Here is a 20,779-nt window from a genome sequence, read left to right as displayed (position 1 = left end):
TAAAAGAAAATCTCTAGACAAGCAATAAATGCTTATTGCATGAATGAATGGATTAAATTAGTAACTCTAAGATACTAGATATCTAGCTGTCGAGTCGAGTACAGTAGATGTGCTTCATTGTGTTCTTATCATTATTGCTACGTTCATCAGTAATTAGAAAGTAAAAATTCTACCTGATATGACATGCTACCAGATGAAGGTAAAACATCTATGTAATAGTGCTATTTTCACTTATATTAAAGAGGCTTTTGAACAAAAGGTATGATAATAATAATAAAACGTAGTTTATATACAATGTGTGAAATAACTTTGCACATGTGTTTCTGCCCTCTGTTACAATTCTGTTGCTATAGTATCATGACTTTGTTAAGGGCTATTTATTTACTCCTCTCTTAGGCCAAATTGCTATGACATATTATACATCAAATTAAATTTTATTGTAATAGATTGCATAATGCATTTTATTATGATGTTTATAACAATTTATCACAGCCCCTTCTACAGCGATTTTATTTTGTGACTCCTTGTAACAAACTTGCTGGCTTGCTTCTGACCAGGACCCTCACCATCTCCTTTGCCCCATCATGGTTACGATCATCAGAGGCTGTCTTCTAATGAATTAGTCATTTGATATATTCCAAAATAGGCTGTATTTCTCACTTAAAATTATACCTTTTTTTCATTAACCCAATTCAAGCTGTGCCTAGTTAACTGCTCAAATCCGAATACCCCCTTGAAGGTCAACAGTTTAGAGTAAAAGTGATTCTATCAGTTAACACCCTATTAGTTAAATTCCCTTAGAATTACATGTGGCATAAATTAGAATTGACTTGTTAGGGTTAGGGCAACTCCCTGTGAAGGTACTGACAACTTTCTCTCACATCTTGTGAAAACACTTGACTCCTCAGCAGTCTGCTAGTACAACAGGGGAGTCTATTGGAAACAATTCACATCTTTTAACATTTCTGTGATGTAGAGAGTGGCAATCCTTTTTACAAATCGACAAGATAAATAACCAGCATCATATAATATCTGATAACATATCGACTTCATTCTTGGCCCACTTACCCTGTGATTCCTCCCACGGATGGTATGGTATTGGTATCCACGACCACTCCGCCTGTCCGGTAACTTCATTATCAGGAAAGAGATATGTGGTCACAGTGATAACTTACAGATAACTGTAAATGGATTACTTTTAACCAAAATAGAATCATGCATCCACAAAATGGTGGTTTTCACCCCAGGCCTGATGGTAGGTGGTAGCATATATGGCTCTATTCAGAAACCAATAGCTCTCTGTGGTTTTTTGTTTTTGTTGTTGTTTTTGTTTTTCCTACAACTGAGGTCAGAATTCATTGCTCTGTAAACTCCTTGGAATCCCTGGGTGTTTCAGAAGGCAGGGAGATTTGATTGTGTTCTTACAACAAAAAGACCTGTGTAAAGAATTCTTTTAGGCTGTAACAATAGCAACACAAAATCCTTTTATCTGAAAACTGAGAGCCTGATAGAAACATAGAATTTGGGAGACAGCTCCCAAGATAACAAAATAGAGCCTCTAAATAGCAGTGCCGATTTTGTTTTTCCATGGAGACTCTCCACCTTCCAAACCCCATCCTGCAAATTTTGAACTTCTATCCATGTCTGCCTTTTTCATTTTAACTGGAAGCACCTGATTCCAGTCCTTCCATTCCTAGGGCAGAGAACACAAATATTTGCCTAGGGCAAGCCAACCGTTATCTCCTGTAAAAACACCAATTACATTGAATTTTAGCAAATGATCTTGTAAAGGGACCCATTCTAGCACTGCCAGTTATGCAGTTTCAAGATTTAAATTATGAATTCTCTTACACACCCCTCCTCTTCAATTTCTGTGGCTGGCCAGTAGAAATCACGAGAGACATAGGGCTATCCCTCATCTGGGGGTGGAGTGGATTTTTCTTGTATTAGGAAAGGGTCTTTTTTTTTTTTTTCTGCCATTCCATAATTGGTATTTATTTTGAGCATTTTCTGTATATAAGGCAAGGAGGAAGAACTAGGAAAGCTACACATTAATCTGAAACACATCTTTGACCTCCAAGGGCAAGTGCAGTGAATAAGTGCACTAAAGTCAAATGAGTAATTATTTCTAGCCCATGGAATCATGGGCTCTTTATCAGGTAAATACCATTTGGGCTTGATCTTCAGACATATGAGGGTTTTCATTGCTAGTGGTGAGAAGGATAGCATTGCAGGTAGAGTCCCCTTAAGCCAAGTCAGAGAAACAGCGAAACCCCACACGGATTTGAGGAGAGGCGAGAGACCAACTTTAATGGAGGGATTATGTGGGAGAATAGAGTTTGAAAAGTGAGATAAAAAAATAAGTAGAGATCAGATTGCAGGAGCTCCTTTTTCTCCCAGGTTTGTAATATCAAGTCTCTGTAATAGAGTTATTGCTATAAACCCAAACTCTATTAACTTAAGGGGTAGAGAAAGCAACCAAGGTTTTCTGAGAGCTCGCAAAGTGCCCACTGTGAAAGGTCTTTGCTTATAATATGTGTTTAAGATATTGATACTAAGTAAAAAAATTTAACTGTTTATATAAAGACAGCTTCATAAAAGTCATTTACTAAAATAAATAGAAATAATGTGATATGTATATGGAAAGATACACATGTTTGTATCTATCTATCATCTGTCTATCTATCTTGGTTCTTACTTTAAAACTTTTCCATCGTTTGAACCATAAATCTCAGCTTCTTCTGTTGAAATATACTTGGCATATAACATCCTGTAAACGTAAGGTGTACAACATGTGAATTTGATACATTTATATATTGTAGTATTACCGAAACACCTTCTTTACCGCTCGCCTACCTAATCCCTTAAAGCCACCTGCCTGAGCTCAAACTGCACACTCACCAGGGCTTTTGTTCACTCAGACTCATTCCTCCAGTTTTGCTTAAGCTTCTCCCTCAAGCTGTGTCCTGCTGTGCTCTCCCATGAGGCTTTCGGTTTCTCATATGTACAGGTATTCTGACTTGAGAGGGGAGAAGGTGTTTGTGGAAACGGGAATACCACCTGAATCAAATCTACAAGTCCTATGACATCGTCCCTTTGGAGAGGAGTTTCTGATGTTGTACTTTAGGACGTCTGTTTCCTTTACTTATAATTCCCTGACTTTTTTTTTCCAACACCCACCACAGATTCTTCTAGCTACAGATGACACAGTTTGGAGTTAGGTATCTCACAGGATACAGTGGGGTTTATGAAGCTCTTTATAATATCAGTGGACTTCCACAAATCTCCAATTACGTTAGTATGATTGGGGGAATAAAAAAGACAAACGAACAAACACAAAAGAAAACATGTCCCCCTGCCCCCGGATAAAGGGATCTCAGGCACAGAAGCATAGATTCACAGTGATGTGCATAAACCCCAGCAGGTTGTTAATTTCCCATCGGTTACTCTCAACCCTCTGGGGAAGAATGGGGAGGAAATGTAACAAAGATGAGGAGTTTAGGTTACAGTCTCTCACCACTCCTGCCACCTGTACATTCCAAGGACCGGAAAAAGAGAGTGCATCCTTGTGAGAGTCTCAAGGTTTCGGAGAGCTGGATTCTTTTTCTTTGGGCTCAAGGAGTACATAAACGTCAGTCCTGGAACCAGCAAGGGGAAAGGAGCAACATGAACCATGGCCCATTTTGTCACCTCAGACTTTATCAGAGGGTGATTCTCATTACCAACCATGCTAACCAGCCACATGCCTGTGTCTTGTTGTATCAGAAGTCACCTCAGCCAGAATTATATCTAGGCTTGTAGGTGTCCACAATTTGAGGAAAGAATATGGTAAACCAATGAAGATCCAAATACAAAATGGAGTTTTCTGGGGACAGAAGAAAGCGGGTGATTCTAAACCCCAGTAAAAACAGGATTTCCTTCAGTGACCTCCGTGGAGACATCAACTGGCCTTGGACGTTACCATCTGCTTCCTTACCCTTAATTTCCTTAAATGTGTTCATGGCCTCAAACTGGTTTAAAACTAGTATTCACTGTCTGTACCACCAGCACTATTATTTGCATGTCTTCTGTGAGCCATTATGAGTCAAAACTGTTCACCAGAACATAAAATCATGTCAGAAAGAGAAAAATGTGGAGGAGTTTAAAAATGAGCACTTTCTGAAAGAAGGGAAGGGCAGGATGGCTTACTGCTTTCATTGGCTGAGAGCGATGGATGGCGTTCGCTTCCACTGTAAGACCAACGATATAGAAACATTTATAACATTAAGAGTTCTATAGCAAATAAGTGCAGAGTGGCACTTGAGATATGCCAATAAAATTGTGAGTCAGAACATCAATGCACAGATTACCCTTTAACTTTTCAAAGGATCAAAACCTATCTGCATTCTTAAATTTCTTAATTTGATTTGTTTTTGCTGAGAAATCACCCCTGACCTTTCCCTTCGCATAATGTATCCTTGAAATGTTGTTTCTTTTATTTCTGGTAACCAGGTTTATTTCTTGGTGGTTTTGAAGCACATAAGAAAAGGAAAGGCCTCCTAACAACAGTGGAATGGCGATACCTCTTAGCAGAGAAAAGTTGGACCAAAAATTACACAGAAATCTAAGTGGTTTCAGCAAATGTGTACTTCTCTCAGATATTCTGTTATCCAGACAATGAGAAAATGGTCTTTTGCAAGGTTTTGAAATGATGAATGTTACACAGTGTAACTGAGTGAGACACAACCACAGTTTGCTTGTTTGGTGCCACTGTAGAGTGTTTTTGGGGGGGTTTTGTTTGGATCCATTGAAACTTACATTGCAGTGCGTGTCCCACTGCTCAAGGGAATGTTGCAAATGGCAAAATACTTCAGTTTGCCCCATTCTGTTGTGGCTCTTTAGCAGTTACCTGCAAATATTCAGTAGGATGTATTTGGAACTGTTCAATGAGAAAACACAGTGAGAATGGTGGAAGGCCGGTAGGAGAGTGGGTATCTTTTGAACACTGCAACGAGAGAGCCTGAGGAATACCATCATCATTCATTTCTTTTTCTAATTTAATTTATTTTGTTTAATTTTTTTATTATTATGTTATGTTAATCACCATACATCACATCATTAGTTTTTGATGTAGTGTTCCATGATTCATTGTTTGCGTATAACACCCAGAGCTCCGTGCAGAACATGCCCTCCTTAATCCCCATCACCCGGCTAACCCATCCCCCACCCCCCTCCCCTCTAGAGCCCTCAGTTTGTTTCTCAGAGTCCACAGCATCTCATGGTTTCATCATCATTCATTTCTAAACTGACAAACTGACTTGCTCACAAACACCTTCTCTAGTCAGTTGGCATCCGGTCGTCATGCTCTTGAACTAGATAACTATATGGGCTAGTTAACTTCTCTAGGTCCCTTAGCTACAGAGTATGGCAAACCACACAGCCCAGACACCAACTCTGTCTTACCACCAGGTGAATGTCTAAAGCTAAAGACTGAGCAAAAGAATATGATTTGGCTCAGTGGTACTTCATTGACTATTCTAGATGAATAGTTTAAAGTGCATGTCTGAAACCTCAGTGGATCCCTCAAAAATCTTCTGTCATACAATATTTTTTGGCTCTTGATTATCCTCCACAGTGAACCAGCATCTTACATATCCCCCCCGCCCTCCAGGCCACTTTAGGTCAAGTCACATATCGTAGAAGTAAAGCTCTTGCTGACAGACTGGTTTCCTGAACACCTCACACACCATCTCCATCTCTCTCTGTCTCTCTCTCTCTCTGTCTCTGCTTTTGTTTTCTTTTCTCACTAACCCACTCTCATCCTTTTTTATACTGTATTTCTATTTTTGTGAAGAATTTGGACTGTATCCCCCACATGGATTCACTTGTTCATTAAGAAGCAGGACATTTAGGGGCGCCTGGGCGGCTCAGTCAGTTGAATATCCTCCTCTTGATTTCGGCTCAGGTCATGATCTCAGGGTCGTGAGATCGAGCCCCGCATCAGGCTCCACACTCAGCATGGAATCTGCTTGAGATTCTCTCTCCCCTTCTCTCTCTGCCCCTCCCCTGGCTCGTGCTTTCTCTTTCTGAAATAAATAAATAAATCTTAAAAAAAAAAGAAGAAGAAGAAGAAGAAGGAGGAGGACATTTACTGCCATGACTTTTTGGCGAGAATGTTGTTGGGCTTTTTCTAGACCTCTAGACCACTGGACAGAGCCCATGACTTTGATTTTGGCTGAATTAACATCTCCTCCCCTTTCTTCCTCAGGCAAAGCAGATTTTATACATCAATATTTGTTGGTTGAATTGACGGACACAGAAACCCTTGGTCTTATTCTGATTGTCATACATCTTCTATGCCATGTGTAGCTTTAGGATATTGAGAACATTTTCTAAATACCCAAGATCTCTCTTTTCCCAAGTATAAGATCATAATATCACCCCATAGAGATGTATATTGGTTTGCATTTTGAATGAAATGAAGCAAACGTAAAGCATCTGGCATACATTTCACGATAACACTGCTATCCCCCCCCGCCCTTTACCAATCAATGGTGCCTGGTGCTTTTCTCTGTATACAGGAAATTCTCCATTACTGGGGTTATTTTCATAAATAAAACAAAACAAAACAAAAAGCCCAAAATCCCGGGGAAATAATAAATTATATCCTTCCTCGTGAAAGTGTCGAATCAGTGACAGACTTCGTGATGGCGCGAAGAACTTGGCAAATGGGAAACTCTAGGGAATCATGATTGTTCTGGGTGACAATGGATGGTGAGATATTCGTAATGGGCATAATCTGTATGTCTTTACGTGTTTATGTGTTATCTACTGGGCTGCTGGTGCCTCTCGGATGGGGCACAGAATTCACACAGCTCCGCTCCTGCAGGAAATAAATAGAGGGTTCAGGATGAAAATCACGGTGTGAACAGCATGTCCAAATACTCCCCTGGGAGGCATCCACCAAGGGAATTCGGAAAGCTGTCTTTTCCCAACCAAGAAAACAAACAAAACAAAAAAGGCAGAACTAATTAAGATCGTCATATCTCAATAAATATGCAGATGCAAAATCAAAACAAAGAAATTCTATCTAGCACATCATAAATTTGCAAATTGCTGTACTGGGGTGGCTTGGAAGAATTGCGAGGGATAGAGACCTCTTAATGGCTTTGCTTAGAAACTGTTTGCAAGCCGAATTTATTGGGTTTATATGTGAGGATGAAGATGATGAAGTTGCCAGTATAAAAATATTTTCATGCCTTGTCTGCAAACGCCATGGAGCAGGAAGAGAAATAAAAATTCAGTCAAGGTTTTGTGCTGTGAAATTTGCTTCCCTTTATGTCATTTCAAGAAGAAAGCTAATAGGATGCCCATTTTATGGGTGAAGACAGTGCAGCTCAGAGAAAGTAAGTTTCCCATTTCTCACTCGGTCTTTGGAGCCAGGATTCAAACCTTCAATGACTTGTCTGACTCCAAAGTTTATGTTTTGTCCTGATTTGCATTTTTCCTACTGTACCACACGATTCTCCAACACCATCCAAAGTGACATTTGAATGTGTGTCTCCAAGCTCTCAAAGCATCCAGGTGAAAAGGAAGAAATAAAACCACTTTTCAGATGTTAACTCCATGTACTTCCCACATCTGGGTATTAAGGAGCTGGAAACACAGTCTGATTCCTGCAAAAAGTTCCTTTTATTTATATTTAATGTAAGTTGTATATGGTGATTCCTTCTTACTGAATTCATCGGTTTTGGAAAATAAGAGAAAGAGTGAAGGAGCTAAGCAGCTGAATCTGTAAGCTGCAGAGAGAGCAACTCCAGCTTCATTTTAGAAACAAAAGCCTGCTCTCTGCCACATAGAACATTGCCCTTCGAAGGTTCTCCCTGGACATCCGGGCTCTGTTTACTATTCTGGTGTGCTGGGCTAACATGAGGGTGAGGCTCTTTATGAGGGTGGGAAATTGCCTGGAACAAGCAAACAGCTAAGGAGATGGGGCCAGTCTGGCACTGATGTATTCCTCACTGCCCTGGGCATAGAGCAGTGCAACTGGTAGTCTAACCAAAGGTCGACATACATAGAATCGCTTAGTAACACTGACAGTAATGTTAGACAGTAACACATGCCAGAGAGAGCCGTCCCACTACGTGCTTGAACCAGTGAAAGAAAGGAGAGAGGCCACTGCTCTTGGCCAAGATTTCAAAGAAGAGGTGGGATGCAAGCTTTGCCTTCAAGATGGGCTAGATAGACAGGAGTGTCCAGGACAGTTTTACTGCATTTTACTCGACGTGAGCAATTCTATTCAAAGGAAGTAAGATAATGGACTGAGTGGTGGCAGGACCTTGCCAGGGACACCTGCCACCAGCAGTTTATCTTCTCTCTCCATCCCCTCTCCACCCTCCCTCCCTTCCTCCCCTCTTTCTTTTTCTCTTTACTTTCCTTTTTTTCATTAATTTTTTATTTAAATTCAATTAGCCAACATATGGTAGTACATCATTATTTTCTGATGTAGTTTCTTTCCTGTTTTTTTCTTTACATTTTCCCCTTCTCCACCCCCAGGCTTTCTTCTATTTTTTGTTTTAAAAGCATTTTAGTATCATTTTTTCTCACTAAAATAATCATTTTATGGCATCTTTCTATATAATATAATATTCGAAAACATAGAATCATGGAGGATCGCTCCCTCAGGGCACTCCCAAGGACAGGCTGGGAAGTGTCAAACGTCACATCTGCCCACATTCTCTTGGCCACTGATTATTTTAAGTCACTCTATTCTCACTGTCCAAGTGCAACCACAGTCAGACTCTAGGAGTATATTTTTCATATTATCCCGTGTTTAGGAATTTTTTTCTACAAAATTATTTTCGAGATCTTATCTCTTCCTTATGAACTCAGTTTCCTTCTTACAGAAGGGTACACAGTAGGGGTTCTTTCAGTGATGGTCCATGTCTGGGAAAGTGTATTTATTTTACCCTCATTCACAAAAAATTAAGTTGTGTTTGTTTGTTTTAGTATGTAATTGCAACTTGGGGTTTGTTTTCCCTCAGCGTTTTCAAGACATTAATTCATTGTTTTGTTTTGTTTTTCTGGCTAGGTGTAACATTTCTATTACTTTTTAAGCTTTTTAAAATTAACTTTTTAGGTTTTTAGGTTTTTTAGTTTTAGGTTTTTTTTTGTTTTGTTTTGTTTTAGTTTTAGGTTTATAGGAAAGTTGCCAGGACATCACAGAGAGTTCCCTTTACCTGGTTCCCCCTATTTATTTGTTTGTTTGTGTTTTAATGGGAACTCTGTTGCTCTAAATGTCATTCATTTAAGGATAATCTGTTTTTTCTTTCCTGATTTCTCTGATTCACCCTTTTTTTTTTCTTTATGGATGTTCATCCTGATATGTATAATTATGGACTTTGTTTTGTTGCTTAAATTTTCCTGCGTTCCAGAGTATGTTTTTTAAGATTTTATTTATTTATTTGACAGAGGGAGAGAGAGAGAGAGCACAAGTAAGGGGAGCAGCAGAGGCAGAGGGAGAAGCAGGCTCCCGGCTGAGCAGGGAGCCCGATACGGGACTTGATCCCAGGATTCTGGGATCACGACCTGACTGAGCCACCCAGGCGTCCCCCAGAGTATTTCTTCAGTTTGAGAACTACCACCTCCCACTATTATCTTTTTGAAGATTGCCCCTTACCAATTTAACCTACAATCCCCTATATACCTATATCTTCTTATTTATGAATTCTCCATTTAACTGTGTCTTTTGTGCTGTTGAGCTGTTCCATCGAGCTGTTTATTGAATCTTTCTTTTTTCTTCTAGAGAGAATCTGTTCAATTTCCAGATTCGCCCATTTTTTCCTCAAAAGGATCTTATTCTTTCATTATGTTTCTGGAATTTATTCTAATCCCCTAATCATTTTAAACATCCTTATTCTGTAGTCTCTTCCAGATGGTCATATTATTTCAGGTTTGTGGATGTCTGAATTATTTCCTCATCTGATCTGTAATTTGTTTTTCTGGGTGTACCTTCAGCAGGCCGTATCCTTCACCTCCTCCCATGGGAGTTCCGTAGACCCTGGGTTTTGGAAGAATACCTCCATGGTAGTTTGATGCTTGTTTCTGATGAGGGCCTTAGGATTTTGCCAACCAGAATCACTCTGTTTATACTCACAGTGCCATTTTTGGGTCCCAAATCTTCTGTATTTTCTGTCTTTCCTTTAGTTTGTCAAGGTGCTTCCCCTTTCCGCAATTAAATTTCCAAATTATTACATTGTTACCATTACTTGCCTAAATTGAAGCCTCTATTTCCCATTTGTATTTTATTTTATTTTATTTTAAGATTTTTTAATTAATTAATTTTTTTTTTTTTTTTGACAGAGAGACACAGCAAGAGAGAGAGCACAAGCAGGGGGAGTGGGAGCGGGAGAAGCAGGCTTCCCGCAGAGCAGGGAGCCTGATGCGGCGCTCGATCCCGGGACCCTGGGATTCATGACCTGAGCCGAAGGCAGACGCTTAATGACTGAGCCACCCAGGCACCCCCCGTTTTTATTTTTGAACTGATTATATTATCTATTGACTTGTGCCATAAATGACCAACGATTCCAATTTGCATTTCCTTTCAACTCATACATTATTTATATTAGTTATAAAATTGTTTTCACATTGACAAGATTTATAACATTTATATTCTATTTTATAAACATCATTTCCAGATTAGCCTTACATATTTAACATAGTTCTATAACATTTTTCTAACCATGGGTTTCCCCTTTCTGAGATCTTTATTCTGTCTCATCTTTGAGTTGCTTAGATTTTCTCACATAAAGTCTTCCCCCAGCCTCAACCTCACCTCCCTAAGGAAAACAAATAACTTTATATTTCTTGAGGTCTTGCATGTTTGCTAATGTCCTTCTTTTGCAAAAATCTCTTGGCTTTTTGTAAAATATAAAATTAAAAACTTCCCTTGTAGTCGAGTTACTTTTGTACTTTGATCAAAAATCAGTTGGTCTTACCTGTGTGGATAGATTTCTGGGTTCCCTGTCCTATTTTGTTGACCTATGTGTCTATCACTTTGCCAGAGCTCTACAATCTTGGTAACTGTGGATGTAGAATATGTCTTGAAATTGGATGGAGGGATTCCTCCCTCCTACTTTATTTTTATTTTCAAAATTGCTTTAGCTATTTCTGGTTCCTTAGCCTTTCCACATGAATTTTAGCATAACCTCATCCAGATCAATGAAAGTATTTTTGGAATTTTGATGAGAACCGTGTTAAATTTGTGTACCAATTAGGGGAAAATCACCATCTTTACAATGTTGAGCCTTCTGAGCCATGTACTTTTCTCTGTTTATTTAAATCTTCTTGGATTCCTGTCATCAGTGTTTTTCATTTTTTTAGTATACAAGTCTGGTGTATCTTTTGTGCTATTAACATCTAGGTCTTTCATTTCTGTTTAGGGATTATAAAAGTTTAATGATTTTAACATGTTCATTTTTACTAACTAAAGTAGAATTGATTTTTGAATGTTGATCTTGTTACCTATGACCTCATTGACCTTACTTACAGCTCTAGGAGTTATTTTTTGTTTACTTGGTTTTTGTTTTCGTACATTCCCCAAATAGAGATGGTTTCAATTCTTGCTTTCCCGTCTATATGCTTTTATATTCTTTCCCTGCCTCACTGTGCTGGCTAGAGCTTCTAGAGCTATGCTGAATGGCAGCAATGACAGTCGACATCTTTGACTTGTTCCCAATCACAGGGAAAAGCATTCAGTCTTTCACCGTTAAGTATAATATTAACTATATGTTTTCATACGTGTTCTTTATCAAGGCCAGGAAGTCTTCCTTTATACTATCTTTTCCGAGGGTTTTTCTCTTTAATAGGTTTTGAATTTTGTCAAATGCATTTTCTGCATAAATGCATATGATCATGTGATTTTTCTTCATTAGCCTGTTAGTATATGGCTTCCCCTGATTGCTCTTTGAATATTGAACCAGTCTTGAATCCCTGGAATTAACTCCACTTGGTCAGGGTATATAATTCTTTTTTATATAATGCTGAATTCCATTTGCTAATTGTTAAGGATTTATATTCGTGGGGGATATTGGTCAGTAGTTTTCTTTCCTCCTTCTTACTGTCTTTGTCTAGTTTTAGTCTCAGGGTCATACTTGGCTCATGAAACGAACAGGAAGTGTTCTCTCTTCTTTGGTTTTCTGGAAAAGATTGTGTAGAACTGGTGTTAATCCTTTTTTAATCATGTTGTGTAATTCTCCAGTGAGAATATCTGGCCCTAGAGATTTCTTCTTCAAGAGTTTAAATTATAAATTCAAATTTCTTAAGAGTTATAGAACTATTCAAATGATCTATTTCATATTAAGTGAATTATTGTAGTTTGTACTTTTTGAGGAATTGGTCCATACTTTCTAAGTTGTCAAATTTATGTGCATAGAGTTTTTTGTGGTATTTCCTTATCCTTTCATTGCCTGCAGAGTCTATAGTGATAGTCCTGTTTCATTCCTGATGTGGTATTTAATGCCTTCCTTCTTTTTTTCTTTGTTAGTCTTGTTATAGGCTATTCAATTTTATAGATTTTTTTCATTGATTTTTCTCCATTGTTTTTCTGTTTCAGTTACATTGGTTTCTGTTTCCTTATTATTTCCTTCCTTTTTTTTCTACTTGTTTTGGGTTTATTTTGCTCTTATGTTTCTACTTCTTAAAGTAATAGCTTAGATTTTTTATTTTAGACTTTTCTAAGGTAAGCATTCATTGCTACAAATTTCCATCTCACTATGGCTCTATCTATGTCCCACAGATTTTGATAGGTTATATTTGCAATTTCATTCAATTCAATGCATTTTTTTCTTTCCCTTGAAATATCCTATTTGACCTCCTGAATTATTTAGAAGTGTATTTACTTACTTTCCAAGTGCTTGGGAACTTATCTTTTGTCTTTCCATTTTCAATTTCTGGCTTGATTCCACTCTGATCTAAGAATACACTCTGTACAATTTTGCTCCTTTAAAATTTATTAGCTTTATGTATGGCTGAGGATATGGTCTATCTCGGTATATATTCTGTGTGCATTGAAAAGGAATATGTATTCTGTTGTTTAGGGCTGAAGTATTTTATTTATGTCAATTATATCTTGTTGGTTGATAGTGTTGTTGTTGATTTTCTGTCTAGTTGTTTAATCAACTATTGAGAAAAGAATATTGAAGTCTTGAGCTGTAGTTATAGATTTGTTTAGTTCTCCTTTCAGTTCTACCAGGTTTTGTTTCACATATTTATGCAGTTCTGTTTGGTTCATACACATCAGGAGTGCTATGACTTCTTGATGTATGGACATTTTTATCATCATTCACCTCTATGTCCCTGGTTATTTCCTTTATTCTGATGGTTACCTTATCTGCTATTAATAGAGCCACTTTTTTTTTTATTAATGTTTATGTGGAATATCTTTTCCATCCTTTCACTTTCAACCTACCTATTTAATTATATTTTCAGTGAGTTATTATAGACAGCGTACAATTTGATCACGTTTTTTAATCCACTCTGACAATCTCTCTTAATTGGTGTATTTAGACAATTTAAATTTAATGTTATTCTTATGTCAGGGCTAAGCCTTCCATTTATTGTTTTTCCATTTGTTCTTTCTCTCCCTTTTTTAACTGTTTTATTTCTCCTGTCTTCTGGGAGTGGATATTTTCTAGAATTCCATTTTTATTTATCTGTAGGATCTTGAGTGTATCTCTATGTATAACATTTTTAGTTCTGTAAATATTCTATTATATACACATAACTTATTATAACCAACTGGAGTCACATTTTTACCAATTCAAGTGAACTATAGAAAACTTACTTGCCTGTACCTTCCTTTGCCCTCCATTTATCATATAATGATCTTAAATATTTAATTAATACAAGGAGAACCATGTCACACAGGTTTATAATTTTTGCTTCAGCTGTTAAACCTAATTTTAATAATTCAAGAGGAAAAGGAAAAGCTATTTGATTTATCCCTATGTTTACTCTTTTGTTTCTTTCTTTCTTCCTATGTTCCAAAATTTCTTCTGCTATTATTTTATTTCTATTTAGTATTCCCTTTAACCATTCTTACAGGGTGGGTCTGCTGGCAACAAATCTCAAAACTTTAGTTCCTGTAAGAATGCTTTTAATTTTCCCATCCTTTTTGGAGAATATTTCTTTTCTGATTTCAGAATCCTAGCCTGATAATTCTTTTCTTTCAACCACAAAGAATGAGTGTGCCATTTTCTCCTCACCTCTATGGTTTCTGAGGCAAACACTGCTGCTATTCAAGTTATGTTTTCCCTATTGTCATTCCCCTAAGGTTTCTCTCTCACTGCTTTCAAGATTTTTAATGTGTCATTGGTTTTCAGAAGTTTGTCGGCCATCTGTCTTGGTATGGATTTGAGTTTATCTGTTTGGGGTTTGCTCAGCTTCTTGTACCTGTAGGTTTACGTCTTTGCCATGTTTTAGAAGTTTTCAACCATTACTTTGAATACTTTTTCAGATTTTCTTCTTTTGAGACTCTGATGGGATGAATGTTAGATCTTTTGTTATAGTTCCACAAGGTCTTGATGTCCTGCTCATTGATTTGGTTTATTTTCACTCTGTTAAGATTGAGTAATTTCTATTGTTCTATTTTCAAATCCACCGAATCTTTCTGCTGTGTCTTCCATTCTGCTGCTGAGGCTGTCTGCTGAATTTTTTATTCATTCATTTTATTTTTATTTTTCAGTTTTCAACTTTCCACCTTATTCTTCTTTATATCTTAATTTCTCTGCAAGACTTTCTATTTCTTTGCCACATTTTACATTTCTGTTATTGTACACTTCTCACTTCTAAAGTTTCATTTGTTTTTTCTTTATACCCCATATTTATAAATATATATGTAAACAATATATATCCCATATACATAAATAATATATAAAAATATATATTTTTTTCTTTGCTGAGATTTTCGATTTCTTTACTGAGACATTCTATTTCTTTTCATATGTGTCCATAATTCTCAATGGAGCACTTGGGTGACGTCTGCTTTAAAATCCTCATTAGATAATTCTAACTTCTCTGTCATGTTGATATTTGTATCTATTAGTTGTCCTGATTCTGAGTGTGATGAATAATTTTACATTGAAACCTGACATTTGGGTATCACACTATGAGACCAAGATCTGATTTAAATCTTATGTTTGAACTTGTCTCCTCCAACACCACTCAGACAGGAGAAGAATGGGCCTTGTTACAGGCAGGTGGAGGTGAAAGTCTAGGTTCCCTGTTTAACCACATTGACCACCCTGGGTGTGAGGGCTCTTTGTTACTGCTGGGCAGTAGGGAGAGTTTCAGGTCCCCCCTAGACCTTCACTAATATCACTCTGGGTTCAAGGAGCAGGAGGGCCTTGCTGCTGCTCTCCATTGGCACTGGTAGGGGTCAGTCTTGTTACCAACAGTTGTGTATGGAAGTTTAGGCTCCCCTCTGGCCTCCAGTGGTATTGAGGGGTCAGGGACCTCATTATTGTGCCCTAGGAATGAAAGTCCCAGCTCTCTATCCTACCTTCTCTGATGCCTTAGCTTGGGGGAAAGAAAGGGTTTGTGGGCACCTTGTTACAGTCTAGTGAGAGTAGAAGTCTAGGCTCCCTGCTTCTCTTGGTGGGGTAGGGTTGTGGCCACTGGTTTTTCTGTGGTTTTTGGCTGGAGTAGAGCTAGTAGTGTAGTTTAAACTCATCCTTCTTGCTAGGCTGCCTCTTTCGTTACCATTTGGCTAGATAGAACTAGCTCTTGTTGGGACTGTTTTTGTCCACACCTGTTAGCATTTCCAGGTTGTCAGCTTGTCTAACTCCAAGTCTGGGATATAAGAGGCAAAGGGAAATGTCAGGAAGCTCACCCCATATTGTCTTTTAGTCCCAAGACCTCATCTTGTCTGCTTCTTTCCCTCCATATGTCATCCACATTTTAGAGTGTTCTTATATTTGTTTTATATAAAATATCCAGGATAATTTATGAGGAGGAAAAAAGAGAAGTACTTCTCTGTCTATAGAGAAGTGGAAGTCCCTAAATGTGTAATTTGATTTCTAAGTTATTAGAATACTTTTACTCTATTTGGAGAAATAAGTGAGAGACACAATTAAACTTTCTCAGTCCTTTACATATATAAGTTAACTATAAATGTAAATATATATTTACATATATAAATTAAATATAAATATAAATCTATATAAGTAAATATATGATTTAATACTATATTATACATTGTATATTATATAATATGTATTTATTTTATATTACACTATATACATCACTGGCAAAGGAAACCATATTTGTTGAAATCAATAAAATGCACTAATGTGATAATTATGGCTTAATGCATATATAAAACCTTTGAAAAAGAAATCAAGAAAAAAGTAATTCCCCCCCAAAGACAGTCCAAAATGGTATGTATGTATTTTTCTACATACATACTTGTTATATGTTCAATTTGGGAACTATTTATTGTATGTCTACTATATTCTTAGCACATTCTAGACTTTCTATCGAATAATAACAGAATTAGGCAGAGGCTTGGGCCTTATTCACAATAGGACTGTAAATGTTATTAAGGATCAAAACAAATTAAGTGAATATATGAAGATTAATATTTAAAGGGAGAAAATTTCAAAGAAAGCTATCAAGACAGTCATTTGGTGGAGATTAAGATGAGCTTTTAAAAATGACTTATCTTATTTGGTTGGATGCTGAGCAGTTGGAACATCATTTTAGAGATGAGAAATCGGTTACCTGAATAAAGGCTTGGAAAAACATTCAGTCTGATATGTTTGGATGATCACAACCAGAACAGCCTGACGACTTTATTGTGGTGGGAAAGGTCCAGGTCCATGAGTAATTGGAGCAGACTCTGAAGTGGAGGAAAGACAGGCCCTCATTAGGGGAAAACTGACCTTGTTTACTTATGGACTCCTGCCAACTGGACCCCATAGGGAGCATCCCATCCATCAGTACCCACATTGCATTAATAAACAAGGAAGAGTCATTGCAAATTCCAAATCTGGAAGTGGCATAATAAAAATGATGCTTTAGAGAAGTTATTAGCAGTGCAAATTTGAATGGTTTTGCTGTAATTACAACCCAGGTGTGAAGCAACAAAGCTCAATGCCTGCCTCCTTCAACACCATGGTTCACCCTCTTCTTTCATATCCACAGTAGAGCAGTAGAATTAAAATTTGTTGATGGCCTTTACTCTGCAAGACACTCTGCTAGATAGCATCTGTGTGCTTTCTCATTTAGTCTGCACAATAGTTCTTAAGGTACTATTATTGCTATTCTGTGAGGCTGGGGGTTTTCCAAGGTCTCATGGCCAGAATTGAAGCTCAGGCTCCTGACATTGTACAGCATGTCTTCTGGGTCCCTCATATGGTGACGGCTGACTCACAGGCAATCAGTTCTTGCTGACTTGAGCTCGTGTTACAGTTGGGCAGCTCTTACCTTCCTTTACTCAACTGCTTTATCACCCACAATTCAGCTTGTAAAATATGGTAACAGTTTAATGCTGTGGGACTGTGGAAACCAGATTCAGATTTCTTCCCCTTCCTCTCCATTCAGGAAATGTCCCACCAGACCTTCAGTTTAGGGTACCAAGGGCCTGGAGAGCATGAAGCTGCTCTCATCAGTCAGTAGACAATTAGGAAACTGGACTCTGATTCATTTCCTGAGCTAACATGTAACTATGCTGCTGATTACCCATTTTCATTGTTTATGGCGAGGCAGGTGGATGAACAGCTCTGCCTGATTTATGAAGTGCTTGCCTTCCATAAATCACAGAGTAGAAACCCAGCATGCTGTTAATCCTAATTGGTTAAGTCCTAAGTAGGGAGTGATTAGAAAGTCTTCAGGAAAGAAGGTACCTCATGCAAATGAGATAGATATACAGTTTGTTGGGAAGAAATATCCCCTGCTCTCAATATGGGGTCAAGGTTTGTTGTCCATTCCTGTTGCCCCCTTCTACCTCTTGCTGGGCAACCCCTGCTGATCTTCCACTTGTAAATAAACTAACATAAAAGGGAGAGAAGGAAGATGATGGGATGTACAAACATAGCAGAAAGAGAATGCTGTTTGCCCGCTTACTCTCTCCTTTATTAATTTCAACCTGGATTGTCTAATTCTAATAAACCATCCATCATAATGAACAAGAGCTATGCAATGACCCATAGTGCTGTGAGTAGCAGTGGGATACATTAGGGCTTGTGGTCTTAGCTCCCTGAATTCCAATTCCACCCTTCCCTGGACACAGTTGACGTGGCATTCTCCAATACTCAGTGAGTGACAGTGACACCCTTCTCTGATATTTCACTTTGAGCCACAAAAACCCTGAAGACCGTAAGTACGTGAGGTTGTCCACCTCTTCTGATTGGAAACCTTCTGGTCTGACTTAGAAATGCAGACTCTTCTGGCAAAGGAAGAAGGAATCCCAAAGATTTTATGTGATTTCTTCCCCCCATCTCAAAATAATGGTTGAGGACCTAGGGACTGTGTATGGGACACATTTAAAGGACCAGGGGCTATTGAGATGCAGACTCAGGGAAGATAAATATCCTTCTCCCTTTCCAATCAATTGTAAATTCTCCTTCCTTTGGGTAACTTCTCTTTTCATTTCCTTCTCCTTTCTCCCCACCTCCCTCTCTCTGTTTTCCTCCCCTCTGTATTTTTTATCCCTTTTTCCTTCCCTCCCTTCCTCTCCTTCCTCTCTTCTCCTGTTTCCTGGGAACCCATGGCAGATGCAGCAGCGGCGTGACCTCAGAACTGGATGATGAGCCCCCCTGCATGGAGGAGATTGATTACAGTACAGACAGCAGCTCAGACCCAGAAGGGAGCTTCTCTGAGCTGGACCGGCAGATCCAAGAGTGTGCTTTCCACAAGGATGAGGGAGGGGAAGAAGAAGAGGGGCCAGACCAGGGAAGAAAAGCCATCCCTTAGCCCTGAGGTTCAGAGCGAGCTCCATGTCTCTAACCATGGACTAGTGGCTATGTTGTTTCTTTACCCTCAGACATGTACAGCATTGGTGCCAAAAGCCAGCCCATGTGAGCCGAGCAACCTAATTCCAGAGTTTGTTCTAGTTTCACTAGGCATAGAGACTGGCTATGTTACAATTACACCTTTTACATACATAGTTAGGTGGCCTTTGGAGCCCATGCAAGCTGCCATTATGCTAGAAAGGGCTGCTCTCAGGATTACCATGGATCCTCTCAGCACTATTTTGAGCCTTTCTCCCTTCCTGTGCTTGAAACTGGAGCAGCCTGGAAGTAGGAGTTGGGCTTCTTTTTGGCTTCTCAGCCCGATTTCTATATGGTTAACTAAGTTGTTCTACATATGAGTGTTATCTCCTCTAGTTGTCTTCCTACTATAGCATCAGAGCTCCTCAGCACAAGTTATGAGCCCCACTGAGACTTCTGAGGGTCCTAGCAGGGTATTCAGCTGCTGAATTATTGAACATGAATGGCTGCACAATGGAGAATTTGCAAGCATCATGCTTAGTCTGTTTTAATAGTATATATTTTACAGATCCAGTATAATCCAGGAACTGTCCTAGATTCTAAGGGAAAAGGCACAATACTGAATAAGACATGGCCATTGGTCTTTACAAACTTTAAAATCCTGTGAATTCAGGCCACTAACCATAACGCTGGAAGGCAGCAAGTCATAGTGGAAAAATCATTCATTTCAGACTCAGACAGATGTGGCTCATACCCTGGATATGGCAGTCAGTTTTTATGGGGAACTAAGGCCACTAATTAGATTTCCCCAAACCTCAGTTTTCTTATACATGCAATGGAGATGAACATTATCCATGTTATAAAGTTATCATGCGTGTTGCTTCTACTCTTAGTCTAAGATGGCTGCTAAAGCATCAGCCTTTGCATCTACATCCCAGTCAGCAATAAGAAGGATAGAAAAAGAACACATTCTCTGTATTTCAAAAAGCTATACATTACACTTCTCCTTAGTACCACCATCTAACAAGTGGTCCTGTGGTCACAGGTAGTTGCAAGAGAGGTTGTAAAATATAGTCTTTATTTGAGTTGGGCATAGGGAAAAGGGGATAATGCATACTGGGGATCAAATATTGCCAAATACTTCCCCTGATAAGCCAATAACCACCATGAGATTTTGGAAACAATAATTTCAGAAAAAACTCACAGCAACCCTCTAGACCAGCAGAAAGCTGCACCATAAAACTTTGCCATAATTTAGCCCCAAGGCATAGGAGAAAGGCAGGTGTGTTATGATTCGAAGAGCTGATATTATTATTATTATTATTATTATTATTATTATTATTATTGCTACTACTATTATTATTGATAATCCCTTCTTTTTCCAACTCCTTTCCAAATTTCTTTGCTATAGTTCAGAAACCACATATCCATTCTTGGTGTTAAGACATTCAGGTGTCTGAAATGTATATAAGAGGTTTACGGGAAATAGCAAAGACACCACATTCAAATCCCAGATAACAGCAGGGCTTAACTTCTCTTATAAACCTTTCCACTCTTAAATAGGGGACAGCATTATGTTTCTGTTCTCCCGTTGCTTGGAGGCGTCAAGAAGATAGTTGTGTTGAAAATGTAAATGTTGGGAAGGATGGAAATAATTGTGACTCATCATCCCCACTTTGTGTGCCTCAGCTCAAATTTGTTTATGTGACGAGCTTCTGGACACCTGACATGTTCCTGAGGGCAAGTGACCAGGACATGTAAATTTCTACTTGGAGGTTCAGGAAAAGCCAGTGAAATGGGACATGGATTCA

General features: G+C 38.4%; 1 protein-coding gene across 1 annotated transcript in view; it reads left to right on the top strand.

The window, feature by feature from the left end:
• The window catches only part of AGBL1 (AGBL carboxypeptidase 1), a 732,091-nt gene extending 713,140 nt beyond the window's left edge, over positions 1-18,951 (top strand). Inside the window, exon 23 of the mRNA XM_088025191.1 lies at positions 18,753-18,951. Within this exon, the coding sequence (XP_087881317.1) occupies positions 18,753-18,951 (199 nt within the window). The remainder of the gene's footprint in view (positions 1-18,752) is intronic.
• The last annotated feature ends 1,828 nt before the right edge of the window (positions 18,952-20,779 follow it).

The sequence above is a fragment of the Eumetopias jubatus genome, unplaced genomic scaffold (assembly GCF_037043125.1).
Source record: "Eumetopias jubatus isolate StellerSeaLion01/CBP00866 unplaced genomic scaffold, mEumJub1_p1.0 scaffold_7, whole genome shotgun sequence".
Classification (NCBI taxonomy): Eukaryota; Metazoa; Chordata; class Mammalia; order Carnivora; family Otariidae; genus Eumetopias; species Eumetopias jubatus.
The sequence above is the reverse complement of the archived record's forward strand: the minus strand, read 5'-3'. Positions and strand labels throughout refer to the sequence as shown.